This window comes from Sycon ciliatum, chromosome 1, assembly GCF_964019385.1.
Source record: "Sycon ciliatum chromosome 1, ocSycCili1.1, whole genome shotgun sequence".
NCBI classification, from domain to species: Eukaryota; Metazoa; Porifera; class Calcarea; order Leucosolenida; family Sycettidae; genus Sycon; species Sycon ciliatum.
Window position 1 is genome coordinate 91,040,664 of NC_088643.1, and position 24,414 is coordinate 91,065,077.

The following is a 24,414-nucleotide window of genomic DNA, read 5'->3' on the forward strand; positions in this document are numbered from 1 at the left end:
AGTAGTAGTAGTAGTAGTAGTACAGTGGTCCCTCTATAATCCGGCACCATTTGTATGATTTACGATTTCACGTTTCCGCTATTTTGCCCGTAAAAGAGGCTTGTCACTAGTAGTAGTAGTAGTAGTAGTACAGTGGTCCCTCTATAATCCGGCACCATTTGTGCCACGAAAATCTGCTGGATTAGGGAGGGTGCTGGATTAACAAATCTGATTTACTGCTGCAATGTGCATGAAGAGGACATTTGGCTACTGAAAATTGTGCTGGTTTATCGAGGGTGCTGGATTATAAAGTGCCGGATTAGAGAGGGACGACTGTAGTAGTAAAATTTCCTATTCTTAACACTGAATGCCACTACGAGAGAGCTTGGAAGCTCAGGGCCCTACGCTATGCTTTGTTGCCTAGCTCATCGTGCATGTTGTTAGAACTGATGGAAATGTTTTTTTCCTTTGATTAGCTACATCATTGTATTGCAAAAACGTTTCAATGAGTTACTGAAGTAACGTCTTCTGCATAGCTACGGGACCAGCGCTGACTTCTTTTTTTTTTACTAAGTACACAACCTACTCGTCAGAAGGGGAGAAGACAACAGAGTGTACAATAACAAAACAGCAGGGAGAGTAGGGGCTGCAAAGCAAGCCTGTGCTGGTGAGGCAAGCCCACAACACCGACCTATGGTCTCGGCGTTAACGTGAGCTTGCGCACCATAGCCTAAAAGAAGGGGGTGATTTAGTGCGAAAAAGACAACGGAAGGTGAGGTAGAATGGTTGAGGAGAGAGAGAGAGAGAAAATGAAAGAGAGAAAGAGAGAGAACGAGAGAGAAAGAGAGAGAGAGAGAGAGAGAGAGAGAGAGAGAGAGAGATAGAGAGAGAGACTCTGCCGATCACGGGCGTTCTGGAGTCGACGGGTCTGTCTTGACGTTTCCTGGGACCGGCGCTGACTCTGCCGATCACGGGCGTTCTGGAGTCGACGGGATCTCTCTTCCGACGTTTCCTGTGACCGGCGCTGACTCGCCTAGAGAGAGAGAGAGAGAGAGAGAGAGACTCTGCCGATCACGGGCGTTCTGGAGTCGACGGGATGTCTGTCTTGACGTTTCCTGGGACCGGCGCTGACTCTGCCGATCACGGGCTTTCTGGAGTCGACGGGATCTCTCTTCCGACATTTCCTGTGACCGGCGCTGACTCGCCCGTTCACGCTTATTTTGGAGACGACGGGATCTCTCTTCCAAAGGATGTTTTTGCTGACGGATCTAACTAACGTCCACTAACATCCATTCTAATTGCATTTCCTCCTCGTCTCCCTATTTCTTTCCAGAAAATCTCCCTATACATCAGGGAGTCGTATACATGTACATAATACGACGAATATTGTGGCCAGCTGTTTGTGGCCAGCTGTGTTTGATGGTACGGTACGGTACGGGACAGATACGGGATAGCGCTAGCAAATATTGTGGCCAGCTGGTTGTGACCAGCTGTGTTTAATGGTACGGTACGGGACAGATACGGGATAGCGCCAGGCGTGACACAAACAAACAAACAAATAAATATATATATATATATAAACACCAAATTAAAGCTGCGTGGACCCTTGCTAGCGCCAGACGTTACTGAAGTAACGTCTTCTGCATAGCTACGGGAATTAAAGTAAGGTTACCGCATATCAATTCGGCCTGTTCTCCTCATCACGATTGTAAAAACAATACGATATTTCTTTTCCAGTTGTCTGCCTGCTCAGCTCATTTCTATGGTTGTCCGGAAATACCCTTTGGCATAGGCACCAACTTGCCTCAGACAGAACGCACTAGCTCGACGTTGTCGACAGATTCATGACCCTCATTTGATTTTCTTCATATGAGCTATATGCGTGCTGTATTTACTATTATTATTATAGGCACCATTGCTTTTGAGTCATCCGCTGTATACGACAATTAAAATGTTAATTATTCACGGATTTGAGAGATCGAAAGGGAACAGTAAAATCTTCACTAGTTGGAACAGTAAAACTAAAAGTAAAATATTTTTGTTATTTACCTTCTCAACAGCTTTCGACTTCTCGAAAGGATTTGCTTTCTTCTTGCTCTCTTCACGAGCGACGACCCAACGTGACTGCGAGCCAGATGTTCCAAGGGAAACTTTCTTTTTCGACTTGCCCCTCGCCATTTCAGGGATTCAAGAGCTGACAACACTAACAATAACAAGCAAGATGGTGAACCATTCTTTCCTAAAACGATCAAGCATACAGCTGTACAGAGCTATCTATGTTCAACTACAAAAATCGATGTTCATGCATGTATCATTTTTTGTATGAGATCGCGATGTACAGCGTGCACGCGTGGGTGGCCAGTGGCCAGGCGGCAGGCGCCTTCTTCTGACGTCATGGGTTTGAGCTTGACGAAAATTAATTGACAGAAAAATTAATATTAAATATTGTGAAAGACTCAGGAATTCAAATGCGCATTTGTTATCAATTCTGGGAAAGTGATGGCTACTAGCCTCTTGCGCTCCGTGGCTCGTCTCGCCCAGAGGCCTAGCCCCTCGTGTTTCTACCTTCCCACTCAGCACCTTCAGACATTGCCTCTGAACCAGCTCTGGTCTCCGGAGAAACCAGTCGTAACACATCCGTACTCGAAAGGTGGAGCCCAAGCATGGATCACCAGGCTGTGGACTCAAGAGCGACTTGGTCTCATGGAGCTAGACCCATCTGTGTTCTGTGTAAGACCTCGCTTCGATATAATTCGTGAAGTGTGTAGGTGGAAGAGGGAGTGTGACAAACATGGAGCTCAGAGTTCGATGAGAAGATGTGATTTGGGAATTACTGGTAAGAAGATGTGGGCAAACTCAGGCACTGGTCGTGCTCGACACTCCAACGCCGCTGCACCTCAGTTTAGGAAGGCCAGGAATACAGATGCATGGGGCTTGAAACCGTATGACCGATCCTTCAATGTTCCCTTAAAAGTGAGAAGACTTGCCATGCGCAGCGCGTTGAGTGTACGCTATGCCCAAGACTCGCTTTTCATTGTGGATGCACTGAGCATTGCCCAGGTGAATTCGAACAAGATTGATCTAATGCTGAAAAGCTTTGGATGGAAGAAGGTGCTGTTTGTGCGTGAGGATCCCAGCTGGAAGTCGTACCTGAATGAGCATTACGTGGATGTGTATCAGCGGGATTGGGACGACTTCATGAAAGCAGCCAACAAAGTGCAGAACGTAAAGTGTGTGACAATGAGTGAGATGACAACGTTTGAGGTGACCAATCATACCACTATTGTCCTGACAGTTCCAGTCGCCAGGGCTTTGGAAGAGCAGCTGCATTGGGTGTAGTGTTTGGCTGGCACGCATCATGGCACAGGCAAGCAACAACACCTTTGCTATGGAACTGGCCTATTGACATTAATTTTATCATTCTTTAAATAAAACTTGAGTAAGGGACCATCGCAAAAGTCCGCAGAAGCCCACAACACGAACAAAATTCGGTGTGTGTGTGTGGCGGGGAGGGGGGGAGGGGGGTTCTAGCCGGAAATCGTGCAGGCTTCGCGAATGTTCATACGTGCATATGCATGCATTATGCGAAGCCTGGATTGTGAAAGCGTGCTTGCTTTGGGGGAAGGGGGTTCTCGCCCAAAACTAATTTTGTTCCTTTCATGGGCTTCTGCAAACTTTTTCAATGGTCCCTAATAATTGATATGTGGAAATACATGTGCATGATTGTACTTGTTCTTCCTACGTCAAACACCTGCTACCACAAATAACGAGCATGTGTTGTGCTATATGTGCGTGCACAAGAACGCAGTCCGCTGCCCATGTGTTCTTTGTAACTGGACTGGATGGTCGGTTAGCATGGGATGGGAGTCCATATCCAAGAGGGGGGTTGCAGAACGTGGTGTGTAAGGAAGTCGAGAGTTTCCCGAGTGAAAGTCAGGCCTCAGGACTACGTAACTTGTTGTAGCCTAGTCTAGGGGCATGATCGATAGGGCGAATCCCGAGCAAGTGCGCTTCGAGTGAGCGTGATCGATTGGCCGAATCCGGAGTACTAGTAGGTGCACTTGGAGTGGAATCCGATCACATGGGCCATGGAAATGGACTTTGGCGTTCTTTGACAGAATCCTTGTACAATATGCGTACATTTTGCGACTGCATACACGTACACCCTTGTTTTGTTCGATTGATTGGGCCAGCGTTGCTCGGACTACACCGCGCCGGCCGCCTGCTCGCAATAGGGCTTGAAAGTGCTACGTCACAGCATAGCTACAATTTCAAAAATTCAAAAACTGGATCCACTTGGATCCAGTTTTTGTATGGATCCAAGCACATTTCAAGCGGTCTTACTCACAGCAAGGTGATGTAGCCAGTGAAACTGACTGATTTGGCTACTGGGGGCGGGGTGACAACTGGTGGCGAAGTAAAAGTCACCCCTGCATACGACATGAGTGGGTTGCTATGCACCCACATACTGAGGCAATAGCAAAGTCACACCTTAGTGGATCCAAAATAGAAATCTGATGTCAAATTACTACTCCCTGGCCGTTTTTGACGTCATCACTTTCAAGCCCTGGCCCTATCATATCAGTCACCACTGATCACTGTGACAAGCAGGGAGTAGTACAATAGTCAATACCAGGTATTGTACTGCTCCCTGGTGACAAGTGTGAGTGTGACCAAGACTACAGTAAAGTCCATTACCTGGGTTATAGTAGAGAGGTTTTGCATTCCGAATTTCGGAATTATTTTCGGAATGTGGCGGCAGGAGTCGAAAAAGTAGTCGAACTTTCGGAAGTGTGGTGGCGAAAGTGCATGGTTTTCCGAAAATAGATTTTCGGCTCTTTCATGTTTGGGAGTGCATATTAATTTGAATACAAAAAAGTGTATTTTTCATGTTTGTATTTTTGCTTTCTGCTGCTCTCGATTATTTGAAAAATTTCCACGTATGTAGTTTTGATTTTTGCTGGTTTTGCTGTTCTCGCTGATCTCGCCATGTTGACTAATCTTCTCACACTTCATCACACTCTATCTTCCTTTGCCCTGGAGCCTACTAACAGTAGAAGACAGTAGTTCGCCAACCTCGTCTTCAGCTGTTGGATCACTTGGTCCACCATCAGTCCGTCCTCGTCTTCGAACCGCACCCAAATTCAGTTTGACCTGCGCACATGGATTTGATCCTGCTCAACCCCTTCGACGCTCTCCATTTTGTTTTGCATGGCAACCCTTGGAAACGAAGTCGAATCAGATTTTCGGAATGCAAAACACTGAAAATACCGTTTTTCGGAACGCCCTTTTTTCGGAAAAGCACAGTCGAAAATCATTCCGAAATTCGGAATGCAAAACCTCTCTATTATGCCTTATGCATAAGTTATGGACTCTTGCTGTGACTGTACAGTCCGTGCGCCAGACCCTGTTTTGGCCCGATTTTTATTTTCTGCGCGGGAACCATACATGCAGACGTTATGCAGGGAAAGATGACGACGCCGGTCAGTAAATTGTTGGTCGATTTGTTGCCTACCTCGAGGCCAGTCGGTGAAATGAGGGCTTCCTTCTTCAAGAAATATGTTGCCAGTCGTTAGTCGGATGCCACTCGTCTTCTAAACATCGTACTTGATGCAACCAGCGCAGTTGGATGGACGGGAGGCGAGGAATTTATCGTTTTCGATTTTCACCCTATTCTGGGTTGCCATTACATTGCAGCTGGCAGCACCACGAGGGAATTTTTTGCACAAGGGAGACTAGGTGAATTCAACTCCTCAGAGGTATCGCCATGACAGGGTAAGGTTATTTTAGCCCTGAAATTGTGTACAAACCAACGGCACGAAATTATGGAAATATTAATTTTATTTTTTCGCAATAATTGCATGTTGGTTGAAAAAATGTAGCCATCTTTGTATTGTGGCATCCTGGCGGTGTATTTCGTAACTATACTGCATGACAATATTATTTATGAGAAATGGCAGCGATTGCAGCGATTGTGAACAATGTACAATCAACAGCATTGGCAAAATTGATGCAGAGCTGTATGGTACTTTAGTACAATTTGCCTGTATATTGGTATTTTACACACAATGCATGAAACAGAAGAGCAAAATTATTATTGACTTATCAATTTATAGTTAGGACATGAATATGAAACCCATGAACAATGCCAATGACCCAGGGTCTGTGCACCTGCATTCAAATATATAAAAAATCCCTTGTGGCATAATCATGTACTCTGTGCATACACATGCTTGGGGGGCGATACTTGCTGCTTTACATGGTGGAAATTGTGGTGCTATGCTGCTTGGTATGTGTGTGCGTGCGTGTGTCTGTGTGCGTGTGTCACTGTGTGTGTGTGTGTGTGTGTGTGTGTGTGTGTGTGTGTGTGTGTGTGTGTGTGTCTGTGTGTGTGTGTGTGTGTGTGTGTGCGTCTGTGTGTGCACACTTCACTTTCCGGCTGTGTATTGATGCCTATGTAGATATCACCATGATCAACAGGGTCAAACGCTTCCAGTGGACAACAGTGGATCACCTCATTTCTCCCACTGGAGTGGTCCTAGCTTGAAGTGATGTATGACTATCAATTCTATTGACTAGCCTTGAGGCATGTACCAAACGTCAGCATGTCTGTGATTATGTGTGATATCAATACATCACACTTACATTTGAAAGCTATATGCTGGAAGGCAGTCAAGTGGGCTTTTCATCAAACACAACCCTACCAATGAAATGAAGGCAACGGGCAGAGATCACTAATGGTAGGGCCACACCAGGTGGCTGTGCCAGTGGGGAAGACCCAGCTCAACAAGGTGTTATTTCAAGTTTGATCGGAACAGCACCCTGGTCCAAATCCTCAATATCAGTGAATCTTACTGGTCCATGTGGCTGCTGCCTTGACTCGTGATGCCTACGTTTGGATGAAGCTGCACGAAGTATGTTGCAAAGAAGAGTACAATGGATCTTGAACTTAGCACGAGAGGCGTGCACTTCGTTGATAACAGCAGAACCTTTGCATGACTATCATAACACTCTCCTTATTGCAATATTTAGCCAATGGCAATGCTCCATTTGTTGTAGCAGCTACCACACAACTACAAGTATGCATTCATTACCTGGCTGTCTTGTATAAACTTGTGAATGCAATCACGTGATGCTTTGTGCACATATGCTCCCATACTTTAGCGGATGTGCGCGTGTGTGTGTATGTGTGTGCATGTTTATGGGTGTGTATGTTCGTGCACGTACGTACGTGTACATGTCTGTGCGTTTACATGTACATGCAGACGTGTGTGGGTCTGTTGAAAAAAGCGCATGAAAACGTGATGTATGTACGGGTGTATGGTAAACGTATTCTTTGCTCCATGCGTCCGCCGTGAATGAAGGTACGAGACTTTGTGTCATAGCTTGTGGCGGTTGTTCTGTACATAGTAGCACCATATCCAGGCCATCCGCAGATGCCATTTTTTCACTTCAATTCTGCATTGGCTCGTGTGCTGTGTTTGTAGTGTCATCCTCTCTGCATGAATTATTTATATTTCTTTCCCACCTCAGTACTGTATTTGGCTTGATATTGTTGCTGTTGTACATACAAGTATAGGCACATGCATTGATCTACGAGGGTTTGTGTTTGGAGCTCCAGCAACCTGTTGAGGTTCGTGTTGTTTATAAATTCGTGGTCTACGGATACAATGGTCTGGCTGGTACATCGCAGAATACTAGGACCCCTTGAACGATTCTGTCGGTCGTTCCTAAGTTCACCAATTGAAGACATGTGTGTGTCAAAATGTGTCAAAAATACAGTGTTGACAAAACGGTTGGTATCACCGCTGTCGGATATTTTGCACAAGCCAAAATTGGAGGATGCACTGTTGGCTAATATCTCTTTCTAAATAAATAAGCAGGAAATAGCGAAACCCTTGTACAAACCAACGGCACGAAATTATAGCATGTTCAACCAAAATATCAGCGACATAACGAAAACGCAAGCGACGAGCGAGAACTCAACTTCTCGTTATTTGTTATCGCCACGGACAAAACTTAGGGCAGAGAACAACTATTAGGTTGGATTTCGACAACGATCTGAGACAAAGAACTCACGGGGGACGTAAACCAAAGGACGACGAAGGAGACGCCATTGAGTATTCGTCTCGCGATATCTTGAGAAAACTGCGAAATCTGGCAAATCTGGAAAATAAAAGTGCAACTTTTAGACGACTTTTTCTGAACTGGCGCACGGACTGTGTATGGCCTATCCAGATTCGCCAATCGATGACACGGTAGTAACGTCGTTATAACGACGTTACGTTAACGACTGTCTTGTTGCCAAGGAAATCGCTTCGCCACGGGTCAACTACAAGTACAAGGCGAACACGAGATCGAGAGTCAAAAATCGGCAAGAAAATCGGTTTGTTGAGTCTACATGTAAATAATTGTTACATGCTCATTGTGCAGTTGTTTTCGGATTGAAATAATGAGGGTTTGAAGTATTCTTCAGTAGAGCGCGATGGATGTCGACTCGTTTATGGAGACAGGACTCTTGTCCAGTGATGAAGAATCAAGCAGACCGAGGAAGAAGGTGGTAAAAAAGTAAGTGCTAAAATTTATTATAGAGAAGAGAACACAACAGAACAACAAGGACAATCAAGGCTTGTTTGCTGCTACTTTAAGTTTCATGCTTACGCAATCATCAGGCAACATGAAGATCGGGTGCCGACCATGCCGGTATATATGCCAGGAGAGGGTGGTATAAAAAGCTGTGTGAGACTGTGGGGGCTAGCGCAGTAGCGGTGATGTTTTAGGCAGGGGGCTGTGTGCAGAGTGTGTGGTTGTTGAAGGCAGGGGCTAGCAGTGCAGTGTGAGCGCGAAGTGTGTGGCTGGTGTGGGCAGGAGGTGGTGAACAATGCGTGTGGATGTTGTAGGCAGGAGGCTGTAGAGCTAGCAGTGTGATAATAGCGCAATGTAAATGGATATGTCTGGTGTGGGCAGGGTGTTATGAGCAAGGTGTGTGAACGTGAATGGTGTGGGCAGGAGGCTGTGGAGACATGTTTAGGTGACACCGTGGTTTTTTAGGAGATACTTGTTCTCGTGTCGGCACTTGGACACCATTTCGGAGCGCTTGTTGAGGCTGGACGGTGACCCTAGCGTGTTCAGGATGTGATACTTTTCTCTGGTACAGAGGGAACACCGCTTCGTGATGTTGGAGTATGCCCGGGCGCGATCTTTTATCCTCCATTCGACTTCGTATTGGGCGTTGGATTTCTTCAGCTTCCAGATGTAGTTGGAGAACTCAGTGCAGCTGGAGTACTTCTCGTATCTTGTTGTAGTCATGTGGTTGGCATGGCGTGACTTGAATGGTGACTTGAATGGTATAGAGAATGGTATAGAGAAGAGGAAAGACAAATAATTTGTAGGTGTCATGACTATTAATAAACGCCGTAATGGTCTACTAATGTAACCAGGTCGTAGCACATTCAGATAAATGTGATGGAGCTAGCTAGGTGTCAGGTCGTTGAATTATTATTTGTCGGTAGTCTCTGTCAGCCTCTGCCTACTGTACAGTATAATTATATCTACTGTATAACAGCTGATTACGTCACAACACGTACCAATCTGATGTCTTAGTGCAACTCGGCTGCGGGGTAGGCCCAGACAGATCCTGCCGGCAATTCTTTCGGCAAAATATCGAAGAATTGAAAGAGCGGAAATTGCCGGCAAAATCGGAGCAAAATATCGAGATGTTGGGTAAAATCGATGCCTCATACTTGGATTTCCTTGGTTCAGCAGGATACACTGCCCAGGACGAGATCATGTCACCGAAATATCACTGGAATTCACTGTGGATCCACATGATTTTGGAAGAACTCAGGGACACGTGCGTGGAAATCCGTGTTGAGAAACCGACCCTGCGATTTTATGAAACATTGTACGGGATTGTAAGGGAATTGGATAAAATACACGTTTTTCCGGAGCAAAAATGAGCAAAATATCGAGATTCTTGTGCCAGGCTCGGCAAAATATCGAAGATTTCGCGGCAAAATATCGAGGCGAGCGGAGCAGAATCTGTTTGGGCCTACTGCGGGGGCCCTCGGGGGCAGCAGCTCAATTATGCTGTGAGGGCGTTCCAAGGCCCTCAGGGCATGCGCTAGGCTGTGTGAGTTAAATCTGAGCCGCTGGGCATGCCGAGTACCACCTCCTTGGGCTTTGAGTGCTCCCGCCCTTGTATGGTGTGAGGTGATGAGGCTCTGCTGATGTTGGGTATGATGCAGGTTGACTGACCAGTTATTTCGGCAGTCAAATACCACTTTCTCCACCACCCCACCGTACAGGCATGGACAGACAGAGTGCCCAGTACGTTCATACATAAACATGATTGTACAGTTGCGCTCGTTGATATCCGACCCGAAAAGCAAAACTGGCGCCCTCTGCCGGTTCTGATTACTAGTACATGACTGTATTTGTACATATGTACTTCCAGTCGCATTCGTACTTCTACCAAGTCGTCGAGGGCTGTGCAACTTGAGGGCGCAAAATATGCACTCTGGGTTGGATGTCACCAAGCCCAACTGTAGATCTACATGTACATCAGGGAGTCGCAAAAACATTTACAACTCTCTGATGTACAGTAGCCACACTTGAATGTACCCGGCTCTGACCCGGTTGCCAGAGCTGTGCCAGGTACACGTGTACCTGGTTGATTTAAAATATTAGTGCAGACACTGTGAGATAGTAAGATAGTAGATTGCAATTGTCGAAGCAGCAACAATGATGTTCATTGCTATACACTGCCCATGCTTACACATGGGATTTACAGTTGTACTGGGAGTAAAAGAACAACTGCTAGATAGGCAGAGAACAGCTGGTGCATGTCAACTTCACGAGTTTCTTCTTTCTTGTTCTTCTTTCTTGTTCTTCTTTGCTTCTAATCGTACCACTATGCATGTTATACCGGCATCTTCCTCTCTTCTATTATTTGTGGACAATAGGAAGCAACAAAGTCCTAAAGCCAGTCTTAAAGCTAGCCCCAAGGTCACTGCTAGTTCCAAGGTCACTGCTAGTCCCAAGGTTACTGCTAGCCCCAAGGCCACTGCTAGCCCCAAGCAAAAGAAGAAAGAAGGGTGCCAGCCGCAGCAGCAGGGAAAGAAGCCAGCAGTGAAAATCGCACAATTTGAGGTAAGTATGGCTTTAGATCCCAATCTTTGTGGACACACACACATGCGCATGCACAAGAACAAATGATTTCAAGATCTGCCATATACTTCGAAAAGAAGTATGTTTGGCTGTAACCCCCGCTTCAGCAGCCGAATGGGCGCCATTCCACTTTTGATCTGCGCATTACGGCGGAGGCTGTTGTTCTGAGACATGGTAGGAAACCTGTGTATTACCGCCACTCAACGTTGCTTGACCTTTGGAAACTAGCCGTCAGTATTGCGAATGTTGACTGGTTTGTTGAAGATCCCAATAGAGCATTTACCACCATTACTCGGCTAGTGCCTGTGAATGTTGATCATTGTATCCAGCACTGTCTCTCTATTTTGTTATTAGGATTCCAGTGATGATGAAGAGTTTGCGCAAGCGCTTGCTATGTACAAGGATGGTGAGGATGTTGACAGTGAAGATGATGGTGATGTAGACATGGAGGATGAGGATGAGGATGGCGAAGGATTGGATTTGGAAGATGATAGTGGTGATGAGGACGATGACGGCGATGGAGAAGAGGGTATGGATGACGGTGCTGATGACGATGATGATGAAGGAGAAGAGGACATGGAGGATGGCGGTGCCAAGCCCCAAGGCAGGGTCGTGTCTCAAGGCATGGTGAAGGGATGGGTTGCTCTACTGCAGGTAAAATTTATTGCGGTCTGATCATGCAATGCATGTGTACTTCTTCGGCTACACGTCCTTAAAATTGAAAGTAGTCGTGCTAGGTGTAGTCTTTTGCAGACTCAAACTGACTGCAAGTTGGATGACAGTAGCACATTGATGTACATGTATTTCTGATCTCACCATGCAACTGGGTAGCCTTGCTGTGTTGATCTTGGAAATACCAGGGGATTTTCAGTGTGTGTTTACAATTGAAATTCCACCGAATCATGTGACCGTACTGATGCAAATACGTGGGGACAAGAAACTGAGTACAGCAGTGACAACAGAACATATTACTCCCCCAGGAACGTATACTGGATGTCCGGTGTACAGTGTGAGTGGGGTATACTGTGTCACCTCCATTGTAGTCAACGGGGAATTCCAAATCTAAAGCACGATTCACAATATCACTTTTTGCTCAACGTGCGATATGCAACATTTGCGATAAGGAAATTCTTATCGCGTACTGTCACAAGCAGTGGCGAGGCCACTGTCGAATAAGCTGACCAAAGTTAAACCTTTGCGACGTGCAACACACGGCGTACATCAATGGAGTACAGTTTACACGTGCAGTGCACACGCATGTGCTCGTTCTATGCTCTGCATTTTAAAAACGTTAGGTGTCACAGAGACTCAAGGAAAATTGTAAATCGTGTATCTCGGTCGCAGCCCATCGCATGCCCCACATTGCACCGCAAATAGCGGTGATACTGCTTGCTATGGAGTAACTTGTCATTGTCTTTGCGGCTGCTCTTCTTCATTGCATTTAGAAACACTCGTTGCGTGGCTTGCGGCAAGTAGCTGATGCGCTTGGTGCTGCAATACACCGCACGGCCGAGGTGAAAAGCGCCGAGAAGTACCACTACTTTGTGGAAAGTCCTCAAGGTACGGTAATGATCTGTTGTGTTTTGACAACGGGGTGTATAGGTATGGTCAATGTATCGTTAGCAGTCACTTGTGTGTGCTCATGTACATGACTGATGAGAACTGCTTGACCAACTTTGTTCATAGCTGTTGATTTAATCCATATTTGTTTGCTTGCCTATCTTCTCCCTTTTCTACTGGCCAGTGTTCAATGCTTTGGTCCGTTGCTGCTTACGACATGTGCACTTGGTTGTGCAGCACCATATTCCCCTTCCTGAAGATGACGTAGCAGGAGGCGCTGAGCGGAAATCGTCGAAAAAGTAGGTGTACCTTCAACAGCTTTGCGGCCACGTTGAGTTGTAGTGTGCTTGCTGATCCTCTTTAGGCTCTCGTCTGTATGCTAGTACAGTGGAGTGCCGATTATCCGCATCCCTTGCGGCGTGGGGCTGTCTTCAAGGTGTTCGGATAAGGAGTATATTCAGATAAGGAAGCGAGCATACATCAATCTAGACCGTGCACTTTACCTCATATTTTCATCGTTTCTCATTCTCTTCGGCAGTACCACAGGAATTAGACACACTCCAGCTTCTCAAAATCTTCAATGTTGCTTTGAGTGGGGAAATCAGTAAACTTATTTTTGTCCATTGGATGCAGTGCAAACAGGGATTTCGGATAATTTACTGTTCGTATGGTTGACGTTTGGAGGATCGGCAATCTACTGTACTTCGTTTTTACACCATTGCTGCTGCTGATCTTTCCTGTGAAAATATTTTCTTTTCTTTTTTGATGTCTGCAGAAAATCATCCCCGACTTCTCATGCCAATTGGCCAAAATTGAGGAAAGTTGTCAAGTCGTACATCTCCACTCTTTTGCTGGTATGTGTACTGCTACTGCTGCAAATGCTGCTGCTGTGTATAATTATGTGTGTGTGTGGTGGTGGTGGGGGGGGGGGGGGGGGAGAAAAGGGGGCATTATGTTGCTTGGCTTGTGTCATTGTGTAGCGTCACCCAGCTTCGAGTAGAGTTCATTACAGTGTGCCTCTCATCTTCTTTTTTTTCATTTGCTTTTCAATGTGTGTATCTTCCCTGCCCAGATGTTGCAGCATCTTCATCAGCCAACACTGACATGTGCTGTCTTGCGGCAAGTTCAGCACTTGCTCGTCTACATCTCCTGCTTTCCGCGCTTGCTGCGGCTGATGACAAAGCGCTTGACTATTCTCTGGAGCGGCGGTGATGAGTATGTGCGTGTGCTGGCATTTCTCTCGCTGAGACGTTTGCTGATGGCAAATAACAATGTCACCTACCGTGAAAATTGTTTCAAAGTAAGTATTGCAACTTGGTGTCTACTGTACAGTAAGCTAGTGCTTTGAAGAACGCATGTTGCTAAAGAACGGCAGTCTGGCTGGAAAAATATAAACGAAACTCCTGAATCTTTGCCCAATAAGAACGTTTCGGGATATTTGCGTGTATGTGGCGCGGTCCGTGCTTCAGTCCTATAAAATTGCAAGATATCGCCCAAAGAGCGGCACTTGCATACCATAGTATCAAAGAGTCCGCAGCTCTGCACATGGGGTCTGGCGTTGCGTACTGCCCACATTCCGTGTTTCAGAATGCAAAATTGGTGATTTGGTGGTTTGTATGTCATCATGCTTGCCTTGATCCGTAGAGGGTGGTGGCGTTCCTGCGGATGCATGCTTGTCATATTGTTATTATTATCTACGTGTGTCTGCAAGCTGAAGTTTTTGTACTTGTTTATCATGTATGACACAGTTCTGATTGGTGCTTGTAACTGACTCTGGCTCTGTTCTTGTTATTGTTGCTGCTGCTGCTGCTGCCACTGTCGGTGTCCGTTTGGCTATTTCTCGTCGGTTATCTTTCAGCAAATGTACCTGTCGTTTGCTCGTAACTCGGCTTTCACCAGTATCTCCTCTTTACCAGGCATTCAGTTCATGGAGAACAGTTTAGCAGAGATATATGCCATTGATCTGCCGCTCACTTACCAACATGGTTTCGTCTATATCCGCCAGCTTGCAGTTCAACTCCGTAAAGCGATGACAGAGAAGACTAAAGTAAGGAGAACGCTGCTTCATTTTGCTGAGAGTAGCATGGCAGAACAACTTGCTTCTGTAACAATTATTTATAGGATTTAACCCTGATGTATGTTTTGGCTCAAAAAGCTCATGTATAAAGACACGATATTTAGAAATGTAGAAAGGAAAAGGACATAATTATGGATACGGGTTAAGAGTAACTCTCCATCACTGTAACCAGATACTAGATACTTTCTACATTTATTATTGGCTCAACATCCGAGTTTCAAATATTTAGAAATGTATACAGTGGAGCTTTGGTACATGTAGTTGAGTAAGACGTATCCCCATGGACAGCAGGAAAGTGTACTGAGTATCGGAGGTACTTCTTATCTCAACGTACATGTACTCCAGTATGGGTCAATACACCCGTGCTCAGGACAATGTTCTTACTAAGCAGGAGTATGTCATCAGAGTTCATACCATTAACATTGTGAGTTCCACTGGACATTGCAACAAGGCAACATGTTTGGAATAAAGGTTGAGACTGAGGATTTATGGCTAGTAGAGAGCTGAATTTTTATTGTATATAGCTGTCACCACATCTTTGGTGCACATTCCGTATAGTCCATCTTGTGGTCTCAGTTTGAAATACATTTAGTCATGCATACTTTCCACTGCTTTCTTGTTTTCTTTTGTACTTTTACCATGGCTGGTTATCGCCCTCATCTCTGGGGTTGCTCCCCACATTAGCAATGCGTGCACATGCTACGAGATTGAGTTTTCAATAATAATAAATAATAATAATAATACATACATACATACATACAGTCGTGCACGCCCAATAATAGACAAAACACACGCGCACACACATTTGGACCTTTGGAAACCCCATCGCCGAAGGTGATGATAGCTGTTAGGCGAGAGAGTGCTCCTTGTGCCGAGTAAGTCGTTCTGACGGCGGAAGTCACGGTCCTATGCAAATTTGTCAATAGACAAAACACACACACACACACACACAGTGACACACACGCACACAGTGACACTATCCTGAAGATTCTACTGGCCTGTTGTTATCAATGTTTTTGATTTCTCTCTCTGTTTTGTGTTTGGTTTGTGTTCAGGCTAACATTCAGACGGTTTATAACTGGCAGTTTGTACACAGTGTGTGCTTGTGGTGCCGTGTTCTTGGTGACTGCTTCACGTCCACTTTGGAGCCCCTGGTCTTCCCACTGGTGCAAGTGGTACTCGGCACAATACAGTAGGTCCTGCTTCAACCGTCCAGGCTTGTTTTCGTGTCAGTTATGTGCAAGTATTGTTCTGTTTTCCTGAGTTTGCAAATTGAGTTATGACTGTCAGGTGTGTTTCTAGCTTTGCCTCTCCCCAGGTTCATTGTACCCGTACCCTTTTTTATGCATCTTCCCCAGTGACGTTTGACGTGTGATTACTAGTATCACGTTTGCCACCTTATGTGTGTGTGTGTGTGTGTGTGTGTGTGTGTGTGTGTGTGTGTGTGTGTGTGTGTGTGTCTTCATATGCGCTTGTGTGCATTTCATTTGTTGCGCTAGGCTGTTGCCGACTGCTCGCTACTTTCCCCTGCGCTTTCATTGTATCCGAGCCTTGATCCGAATGTCAGCGAAAACTGACGTCTACGTGCCAGTGTCCAGTCACTTGCTAGAGGTGCTGGACTCGTCATCGGTACGCAGCCGAACCAAGGGTTCCCTTGCCAAGTCACCAAACTTTGCCATCATTCTCAAAGTCAGCAAGTCGGTGCTGCAGACCCGTGCTTTCCAGGTAAATGCCAGCACTGTATTCGTGACAAGCCTGCTGATAGGAATGTCTTGTGTGTGTGTGTGTGTGTGTGTGTGTGTCTGCATATGTGTGTGTGTCTGCATATGTGTGTGTGTGTGTGTGTGTGTGTGTGTGTGTGTGTGTGTGTGTGTGTGTCTGCATATGTGTGTGTGTCTGCATATGTGTGTGTGTCTGCATATGTGTGTGCGTGTGTGTGTGTGTGCGTGTGTGGCATTATGTACTTCAAGTAGTATGCTGTATGCTGGACCGGTCTCTCCCGGTGACCTGTGCTTATGTGAGCCAGTGCACTGTGTATCGAAATTGTATGGGAACACAGACAGATCGAGGTCAGATTGAACTGTGAACGGTGTGCTCGTGTTGATTGAATGAAACGACTTTCTTGTCAGCCGAGGCTGGAAGAATGGCCAATAACCGATCCCGTGCTCTTTTGTTTTGAGCAAAATGTGTCACCAAGAGTTCATAACCCCCAGGGGGTTATGAACTCTTGGTGTCATGTGAAACGCGCGTGCAAATGACTGTCAGTGCCAGGAGCCAGACTTGTGCCTATGGCCCTATTTCCTAGAAAAGTGTAAGGTTGTGCGTGGGCATGTTCTTCATGGATACCCTTACTGCATTCAGTGTCTTGTGACACAAATACAGGTGAAATGAAAAAGATAACAAGATTCGATTTCAATTTGTATTGGCTTCATTCTAGTTTCATGCCTGATTTTGATCCAGTCACTGACAGCGTAACTATAAAAGGTGTGAAAGTAGTTTCATGATTCGCAGTAGGATGTATCGCCAAGTGGCCATCACTGAAAGAACAGTGCTATCTCATGTACTTCGAAGTACATAATTCTGTTGCTCTTTGCGACCTGTGTGTTGTTGTTTTTCAGGATGGTGTGATTGACAATGTCTTTGATCTGCTTCTCGATCATTTGTCTTCCTACTCACATCATATTGCATTTCCGGAGTTAGTTCTGCCTGTGCTTCTAAAGGTGAGTGCTAAGTGACGATGGTGTATGTGCATGGTGTGTGAATGGCGTGTGCATGGTGTGTGCATGTGAGAGGAGAAAGAGAATGTTTTTAGATGAAGGGGGGGGGGTTGTGCAAGTGTGCATGGTGTGTGTTTGCATCAGCCTAACAGTATGCAAATAATATCGGTATATTAATGGTAACATGATGTCCGACCTCGTGACTAAGTCGGCACTAGCCATCGCTGCATATCTTGATGGGCTAACCAACACATTGTTGATCATCAACTCATGAGGCTGGGTACAGTGCACTTTGCTTGCAAGGGCTGCATTTTATATTTCTTTTTTTCTTTTACATCGGAAGCTCAACAGTGCAGCTAGCTGCACAAATATAAAGAGGCCGATGGGACCAATAATAAAAATATATAAATGTTTAGAAAAAAGGCGGATGAGTGGTGAACACACTTCGAAGTAAAGAGAAAAAAGAAAAAAAATTCACGGTTCGCGTGAGACTCGGCCAAAGGCCCAGTTTTCCGCATCCGCAGGAACGCCACCACCCTCTTGGATCAAGGCGCAGATGCAGCTCCTAAGCGGTGGGAGGTGAGTAGATCAGACCCACCACAAAGTGGTCAAAGACCGAAATCCCATTCACTGCATCCATGTTTCCCTCGTGCCAGGCCACGAGTTCCCAAGTAAAGAGAAAAGAAGAAGAAAAACATATGCTGAACCTGGGCAATAAATAGCTGGTGAGAGGCTAAACGTTCCCAATGTTGGCAAACAAAATTGCACGATATCGTTCAAAACAAACTGGATAATCCAATAAGCGCTTAAAACCACGATCAAACTGAGAGATAAACACAGAGGATTTCAAGTCATTAGGTAGAGCATTACAAAACAGAGCAGCATGAAGCACAAAGGATTTTTGACCGAGTGTTGTTCTGCATTTTAAATAATGAATATCATGAGTGTCGCGACTACGCGTGCTCCATGTAGATTGCGGGGTGGGAATAAAGATGCAAATACAGCATGGAATGTACACTGTACTGGATGTGTACACAGTGTCCCTATCTATGACCCTATCTGCATGTGTAGTCGGCACTGTGCCGCTATTTACCCATGTAGTCGGCACTGTGTTCGTCCTGCATGTGCTAGTATGTTTCCTTGTGTTTGCAATGCTGTGCAGGTCAAGCAATTCTGCAAGAAAACTAAAGTTCCCAAGTTCCAACAGCAAATACAACAACTGGTGACAAAGGTAACTGAATCTAACCTGTTGCACTTTTGTCTTGTCCAAACAACCCACATGCCTTCCTGCAGCTCATTAGCTTGGGCACATAAATGCTATTCCTAAATGCATGCATTCGTGAAATATTAAAATGAATTCATGATTTCAGAAGCCATATCGTGACCTGATATGCGCATGTATGTCCATGCCTGGTCAAAGTCAAGTTTCATCGCTTCCTTGACAATCCTTGTGCTATTTGTCTATAACCTGTTCTTAGGTTGAGGAGACGTCAACCGCTATCATTGCAGCTCGCTCCATGGTGTCTTTCTCACCGAAAGACGCAGAAGAAGTGGTAAGTCCAGTCCAGCTGTTGCCACACCAATGCCAACCTGCTGATAAGCCATATTTAGCCTTGCAAAGCCATCGTTTTTTGCAACTTGTTTGGAAGCCTTCCAAGCTGTGTATGTAAGCAAGTTTGATACTTTATGGTAAGTTACCCCACAACCACCGCTCCAGGAGTCTATAATGTCTGGCACGATATCTGACACAATCTAGTGGGGTACGTGGCATCCTAACAAATGCAGAAAGCCTAAAATTAATGACCTCTCAAGCAAACCGTGCAAGGAATTATTTGCAACCTTGAGTACAAACGCTGTGCATGCCATCTGCATTTCCTTCAATCTCACTTCAGCCACGTTGCATTTGAGATTAGCCAGAAACCAGGAGAGTCGCATGCACAATGCACATGACCTGATGCAGCAAAGACCAGGCTAAATTAATGGGGATCGATCTCCCAGTCTTGTAACCTATTGGAATTTTTTCCCCGCATTATTTGGACCTGTGTGGAATTGTTTGCCATTGTCCCTAACAGGCCAAGTGGATGTCACAAAGACGACAGGAAAGCTCGGCATTGCAGAAGTTCTACAAATCGTGGAAAGAAGTGAAATCTCGTCAAGCATAGCTTGCAAGATTGCAGCTCGCAGAAATGCATAAGCCTATCTGACATTTGTACATATTGCATATAGCTATTGTTGTTGTTTTCACCTTGTTTGTCATCGGCTAGTGTCTTGTGTTGTTAAGTTGTACATTCAGTTAATGCATTTACTACATTGTGATTCATGATTGCCATGGTAACTAGTACTACCATAAAATCCCACCAGAGCACCCCGTCTCTCCCATCCGCCCCTCCCTGACTTCTTGTCAGGGAAGTGATTGATTGTCTCGTATGACTCTGTGATGCCGTACTGTACCGCACTCAGTCTGCAGACACGTGCCCGACCCCATTGGAAATGTACGCAACAGTGCCCACCCTCTTGACCAGGGATCGCACAAACCCTGAGTTTTGACGGGTCTGTACTACTCCTGGCTCTTGACCTTTGGTCGGTGTACGAGATGCACGAACAGTTTTTGTAGGGTGAGTACTGTTTCAAGTAGTACTGAATGCGGAAAGTAGGACTCACCCATCCGCCCCTCCCCACCTGAAGCGTCGAGGAGGTAGGGGCGCTCTGGCGGGATTTTACGGTAGTAGTATTTGAGTTCCCATAGTCTCTACCATAAACCATGGTCAGAACAACTCTCTACTTTGGATGAATGGCTTCCACGCAGTCTTGTGTGGCCTTGTCCTAGACACCAGGAAATTGTTAGGATTACCAGTATTATGTTTGTGGGGACTGGACGTTATTATTGTACACATTTTAAATTGTTTCCTGCTATTGGGCTGGGCGTGAGGGCGTAAGTTATTATAGTACAGTGTACTACACACACTTGCGAGGAATCGAAAGCGTTTCTGCTGTAACTCTGAGTTTCACGGTTTTAACCGATCATCCGACAGCAACTTGACTACAATTTTCAGAAGATATGAATGATATAATTATCATATAGGCTGCAAGCTCAAAGCACAATCACATGAACATAATAATAATTATAGTACAGTGTACTATATGTCACATGAACATATACGTAGTTTTGCTTTCCCTTTTGGGCTGAATGGTTGCCAGCTAAAATTAGATAATCCCAGCCAAGGAGTGATCAAATACCAACAATTGACAACTCCCTGATCCCGGACTCGTGTCATGAGAAATCTGTCCCCGGGGAACATCGCGATTCCGCGGCCGCGTTTTTGCGATTTTTTAAAAGACCGCGTTTTTTGAACTTTTTTGTTGCACTACACGTACACACCGTGCACTGTTCGGTCAGCAACGTCTCATCGTGGCGGCTAGCTTTGTACTCAAATATGACGAGTGCTTACACCAGAGACTTGTAACTGATTGATTTCACTACATACTCACTGAAAATTGCCTCATATCAATACTATTCACCGCATATTTATCCCAAATTCACCGCAAATTATGCCATATTATGCCGCGTTTTTTCCCGCGTTTTTTTGCGATTTTTTCCGCGATTTTCCCCGGGGACAGAGAAATTCCTCCCGTGAATCGTGTAGTTGAAATATACTTATTGTAGCCATGGGCTTTTCATGCGGGATTGGGTATGGTGGTGACCAGGGAGTCGTCAAATACCTGGTGGTGACAATAACAATTGAAACCTGACCTCATGCATAAATCAAAGACAAGGTAATTTTTTTGTGCTCAGTGAAATCTGACCAGTGAGCACAACTGTGCTACTCCACTACACAGTCACGGTGAACAGTATCTGCAATGCTTAGTAGGCTGCAAGCTGGGGGCAGTTATTACCAGTTAGGATTTCGCGTGCACCATCATGTACGCACATATGCATACCGTAATTCCAGAAAATTCCAGTGCACAATTTATAGAATAGATTACCAGTTGTCTGCACCAGCCCTTGGGGCAAAGGCCAGGGTACTTGTAATACAATGTAAGGCCAAAACCAAAAATAGGCTTGTTTCCGGTCGGCAACCCCTCAAAAGGAGACTCGGTCGGCCGGAATGAAACTTTTTTTGGATACTTTTTTTGGTTCCTCAATCGTTGTGGTATTGATGGACAAGAGCACCTTCACATGTACATTCAGGGCTCACAGCAACCATGCCAAAACCTCGATTACGTGGGAGGACATCTTGGATCTGATCACCATAGAAACGAACTCGCGTGACCGCTAAGCGCAGGCGTAGAACGCAGTCGCGCAAGGAGATTTTGACTTGCTTGGGCTTAGTTGCTGTGACAAGGACTGAGTCGTGAATGGTGAAGGAGATGGCCGGAGACTGTCTCACTATCTCTATTTCATTTCGGTAGTTCTTGTTTCCTTCCAAGTGGATTATTTCGCGAGCAGTGTTGGCCTTGTCGGCCGAAGGCTTCATTCAGACTGTCCGCACACGGAGTCCTGCGAAAAGTAGCCCCGAGCAGAATCCTGCAGTCGTTGACGAAAGAGTTCAACATCTACAGCCGGGCAGCTACGCCGCTGATGCACAGGCGCGGGTGACGGGAGAGGGAAAGGACTAGCATTCCTTGACGGCATGCATCAATGACTCACGTCGTGTTCTAGTTTTAGTTTCTCCGCCGTGAAGTCCTGTTGTGTAAACGTAAGTATACGGCTGGTCTGCGAAGAGCCGTGTAGCGCAGTGGTGACGATGTGGAGTTGTGAATTATTTGATTCGCCACTCCGTTTCGTTGCAAGAGAACAAGTCCAATGGCTTCGCCGTTGTGCGGGCCATGTATTTCTTCGGTCTGCCATAGCCTTGATAACTCCTGGAGGACACAGCGATGAAGCGCCAGGCGAGTAGCAAAAACATTTCAAAAAATTGCTTTGCTGCTGTAGTGTTGTTTCCGCATTCACAACAAGTGCAGCGCGCGCGGTTCTTCCTCGTGGCTGCACTGCAGATAGGGTTGCCTTTGAAATGTTCGTTTGTACCCGTCTCTCGCCCGATTTTGATGGCCAATAGCTTAAAATTTTCAGTAGGAAAATTAGAAGAACTTCTCCGAGCGACTTTTCAATTTTAGTACAGTAATCCAAATCAGAATTACGCCTGCACCAACTGATACTTTGGCTCCATATATATGCCAAACCGTATCGATTTTAACAAAAAACTCTCGGACAAATCCTTACAATGGGTATTGAGAGTATGTTCCTAGAGTTTCAGAGGCCTAGGGAAAAGCATTGGTACAAATGAACATTTAGAAAAGCGATCCTGTCAGCTTTTCTATTATTGTGTTCACATGGCGCTACCTAACGACACCGCTATTCAGACACGTTGTCTACGTAGCTACGTAAGTTTCTACGTAAGATGCTCGGTACCTGGTCCTGAACCAGGGAGCTACTCTATGGCTCCTAGATCCTACCATCGCGCGGCCGGCTGGCCGCATGCGTGGGCATTGCAGACTTTTTGTTGTTGCCTTTTCGGATGTGCATGCACGAGGAACTTCCTTCTTTGGAACTGCTTCTTGCATGAGCTGTTTCGGATATTTCGTCTCCTGGCCTGGCTTATTTCGTTTCGGCGCTGCTGAGACCTCCTTTCGCGGAATATTACTCAATGACAGGTGAGTTGACCAGTTCCCTTTGATTCATTTGCTTGTGTTGACTCTTTCATTTACGAAAAGTGTGCTGATTTTGGGCGGAATGCAATAAATAATGGAGAAGCTGACAGGATCTCCTTTCTCAATTTAGCTTTTCCGCTGCCGAGGCCTCCTTTTACGGAATACTCAATGACAGTTGATCTCTGAGTTGACCAGTTTCCTTCGATTCATTTGCTTATGCTCACCCTTTCATTTACGGAAACGTGTGCTGATTTTATTCGGATTTAGATCCATTTTTATCTCTTTGCCCTTGCCTACAGTGTGCGAAGAACGCGAGTTCACCTTCTTGACGGTAAGGCTTATGTTAGATGTGTTGTCGAATTACTCATATTCATTGCACATTAGTACGTTACAAGTAAGGCACTGGTCAGTGGCATACTATCGTTGGCATTTCCCAATCTGGAGGGAAAGGTTCAAGGACTCATTGACCGAGTTTGCCAAAATAAATTCGCGTATCAGGGAAAATCTCCATTGTGGAGAGGTTCAGTAACTTGTTTGCTTCATACGAAACAAGCCAATGGGTGCAGTCTCGTCTCGTGAAAATCTCGTACTTGTATGATTGGATTTGTTTACTCGAGTCTGGGCTGTTTGATTTGTGAGTACCGCCGAGATTGCACTGCCCCAAATAAAGTTTCGTGCCGCCAAAGCAAGAATTACGATCTGCAATGATCTGTTTGTAGTACCTGCAAGAATGTGCAGTACATGTATCGTACTTTCTCTGTTGCTGTTTCAGTTGCCGTCATGTTGCTAAAGAAAGGTTCAGAGTCGGTGTGGCTTAGAATCTTTCGCTGTAGAAGAAATCTATTCGTATGTCTACTGGATAAATAATTGTATTCACTGGTTATAAAATAGGTTAAGACAAACTCACAGAATAAATACCATCGGTCCCTTGGTGTTCGTCCTAAAGAGGTTCGACTGGATATCATTCATACTCACCAGAAGATGTGTAAGATTTTATTATCATGGAGTGCCTTGTTTATCTCTCAGTATCAGTACCTCCAACCATAGCCTTGACCCTTTTATCCTCAGGATCAGTGTAGTTGTTGGAACGAGGTGTCGGACTCAGCAATGTATTTGTTTACATTTTAATACATGTTTATTGTTCCTCCTTTGCTGTGTTGTTTTAGAAAATCGTGGACTAACAGATTGAAGTCATTGAACTACTTCCAAAAGTTGTATCGACATCAACAGGATTACGATTTCAGTGCAATATGATGCTGGATG

General features: G+C 45.4%; 3 protein-coding genes and 1 long non-coding RNA gene across 4 annotated transcripts in view; 3 read left to right on the forward strand and 1 right to left on the reverse strand.

Moving 5' to 3' along the window:
• Positions 1–2,247, reverse strand: part of LOC135806417 (nucleolar protein 14-like) — a 70,361-nt gene extending 68,114 nt beyond the window's left edge. The window contains exon 1 of the mRNA XM_065320595.1: positions 2,029–2,247. Within this exon, the coding sequence (XP_065176667.1) occupies positions 2,029–2,157 (129 nt within the window). The 5' untranslated portion in view covers positions 2,158–2,247. The remainder of the gene's footprint in view (positions 1–2,028) is intronic.
• Positions 2,248–2,478: 231 nt separating this feature from the next.
• LOC135808700 (large ribosomal subunit protein uL4-like) lies at positions 2,479–3,318 on the forward strand. The gene has a single exon (XM_065321925.1). The coding sequence runs from the start codon at positions 2,479–2,481 to the stop codon at positions 3,316–3,318; it is 840 nt and encodes a 279-aa protein (XP_065177997.1).
• Positions 3,319–5,367: 2,049 nt separating this feature from the next.
• LOC135806421 (uncharacterized) lies at positions 5,368–7,142 on the forward strand. Its single transcript, XR_010551230.1, has 2 exons — positions 5,368–5,754; positions 6,441–7,142. It is a non-coding gene; the product is annotated as an uncharacterized LOC135806421 (long non-coding RNA).
• A 1,218-nt stretch (positions 7,143–8,360) lies between these two features.
• LOC135806418 (nucleolar complex protein 2 homolog) lies at positions 8,361–19,952 on the forward strand. Its single transcript, XM_065320597.1, has 14 exons — positions 8,361–8,547; positions 10,944–11,130; positions 11,503–11,802; positions 12,594–12,708; positions 12,893–13,007; positions 13,484–13,562; positions 13,781–14,008; positions 14,567–14,755; positions 15,841–15,977; positions 16,285–16,510; positions 17,404–17,505; positions 18,665–18,733; positions 18,981–19,055; positions 19,575–19,952. Exons 1-14 carry the CDS (start codon positions 8,465–8,467, stop codon positions 19,662–19,664), a joined length of 1,995 nt encoding a protein of 664 aa, XP_065176669.1. The 5' UTR covers positions 8,361–8,464; the 3' UTR covers positions 19,665–19,952.
• The last annotated feature ends 4,462 nt before the right edge of the window (positions 19,953–24,414 follow it).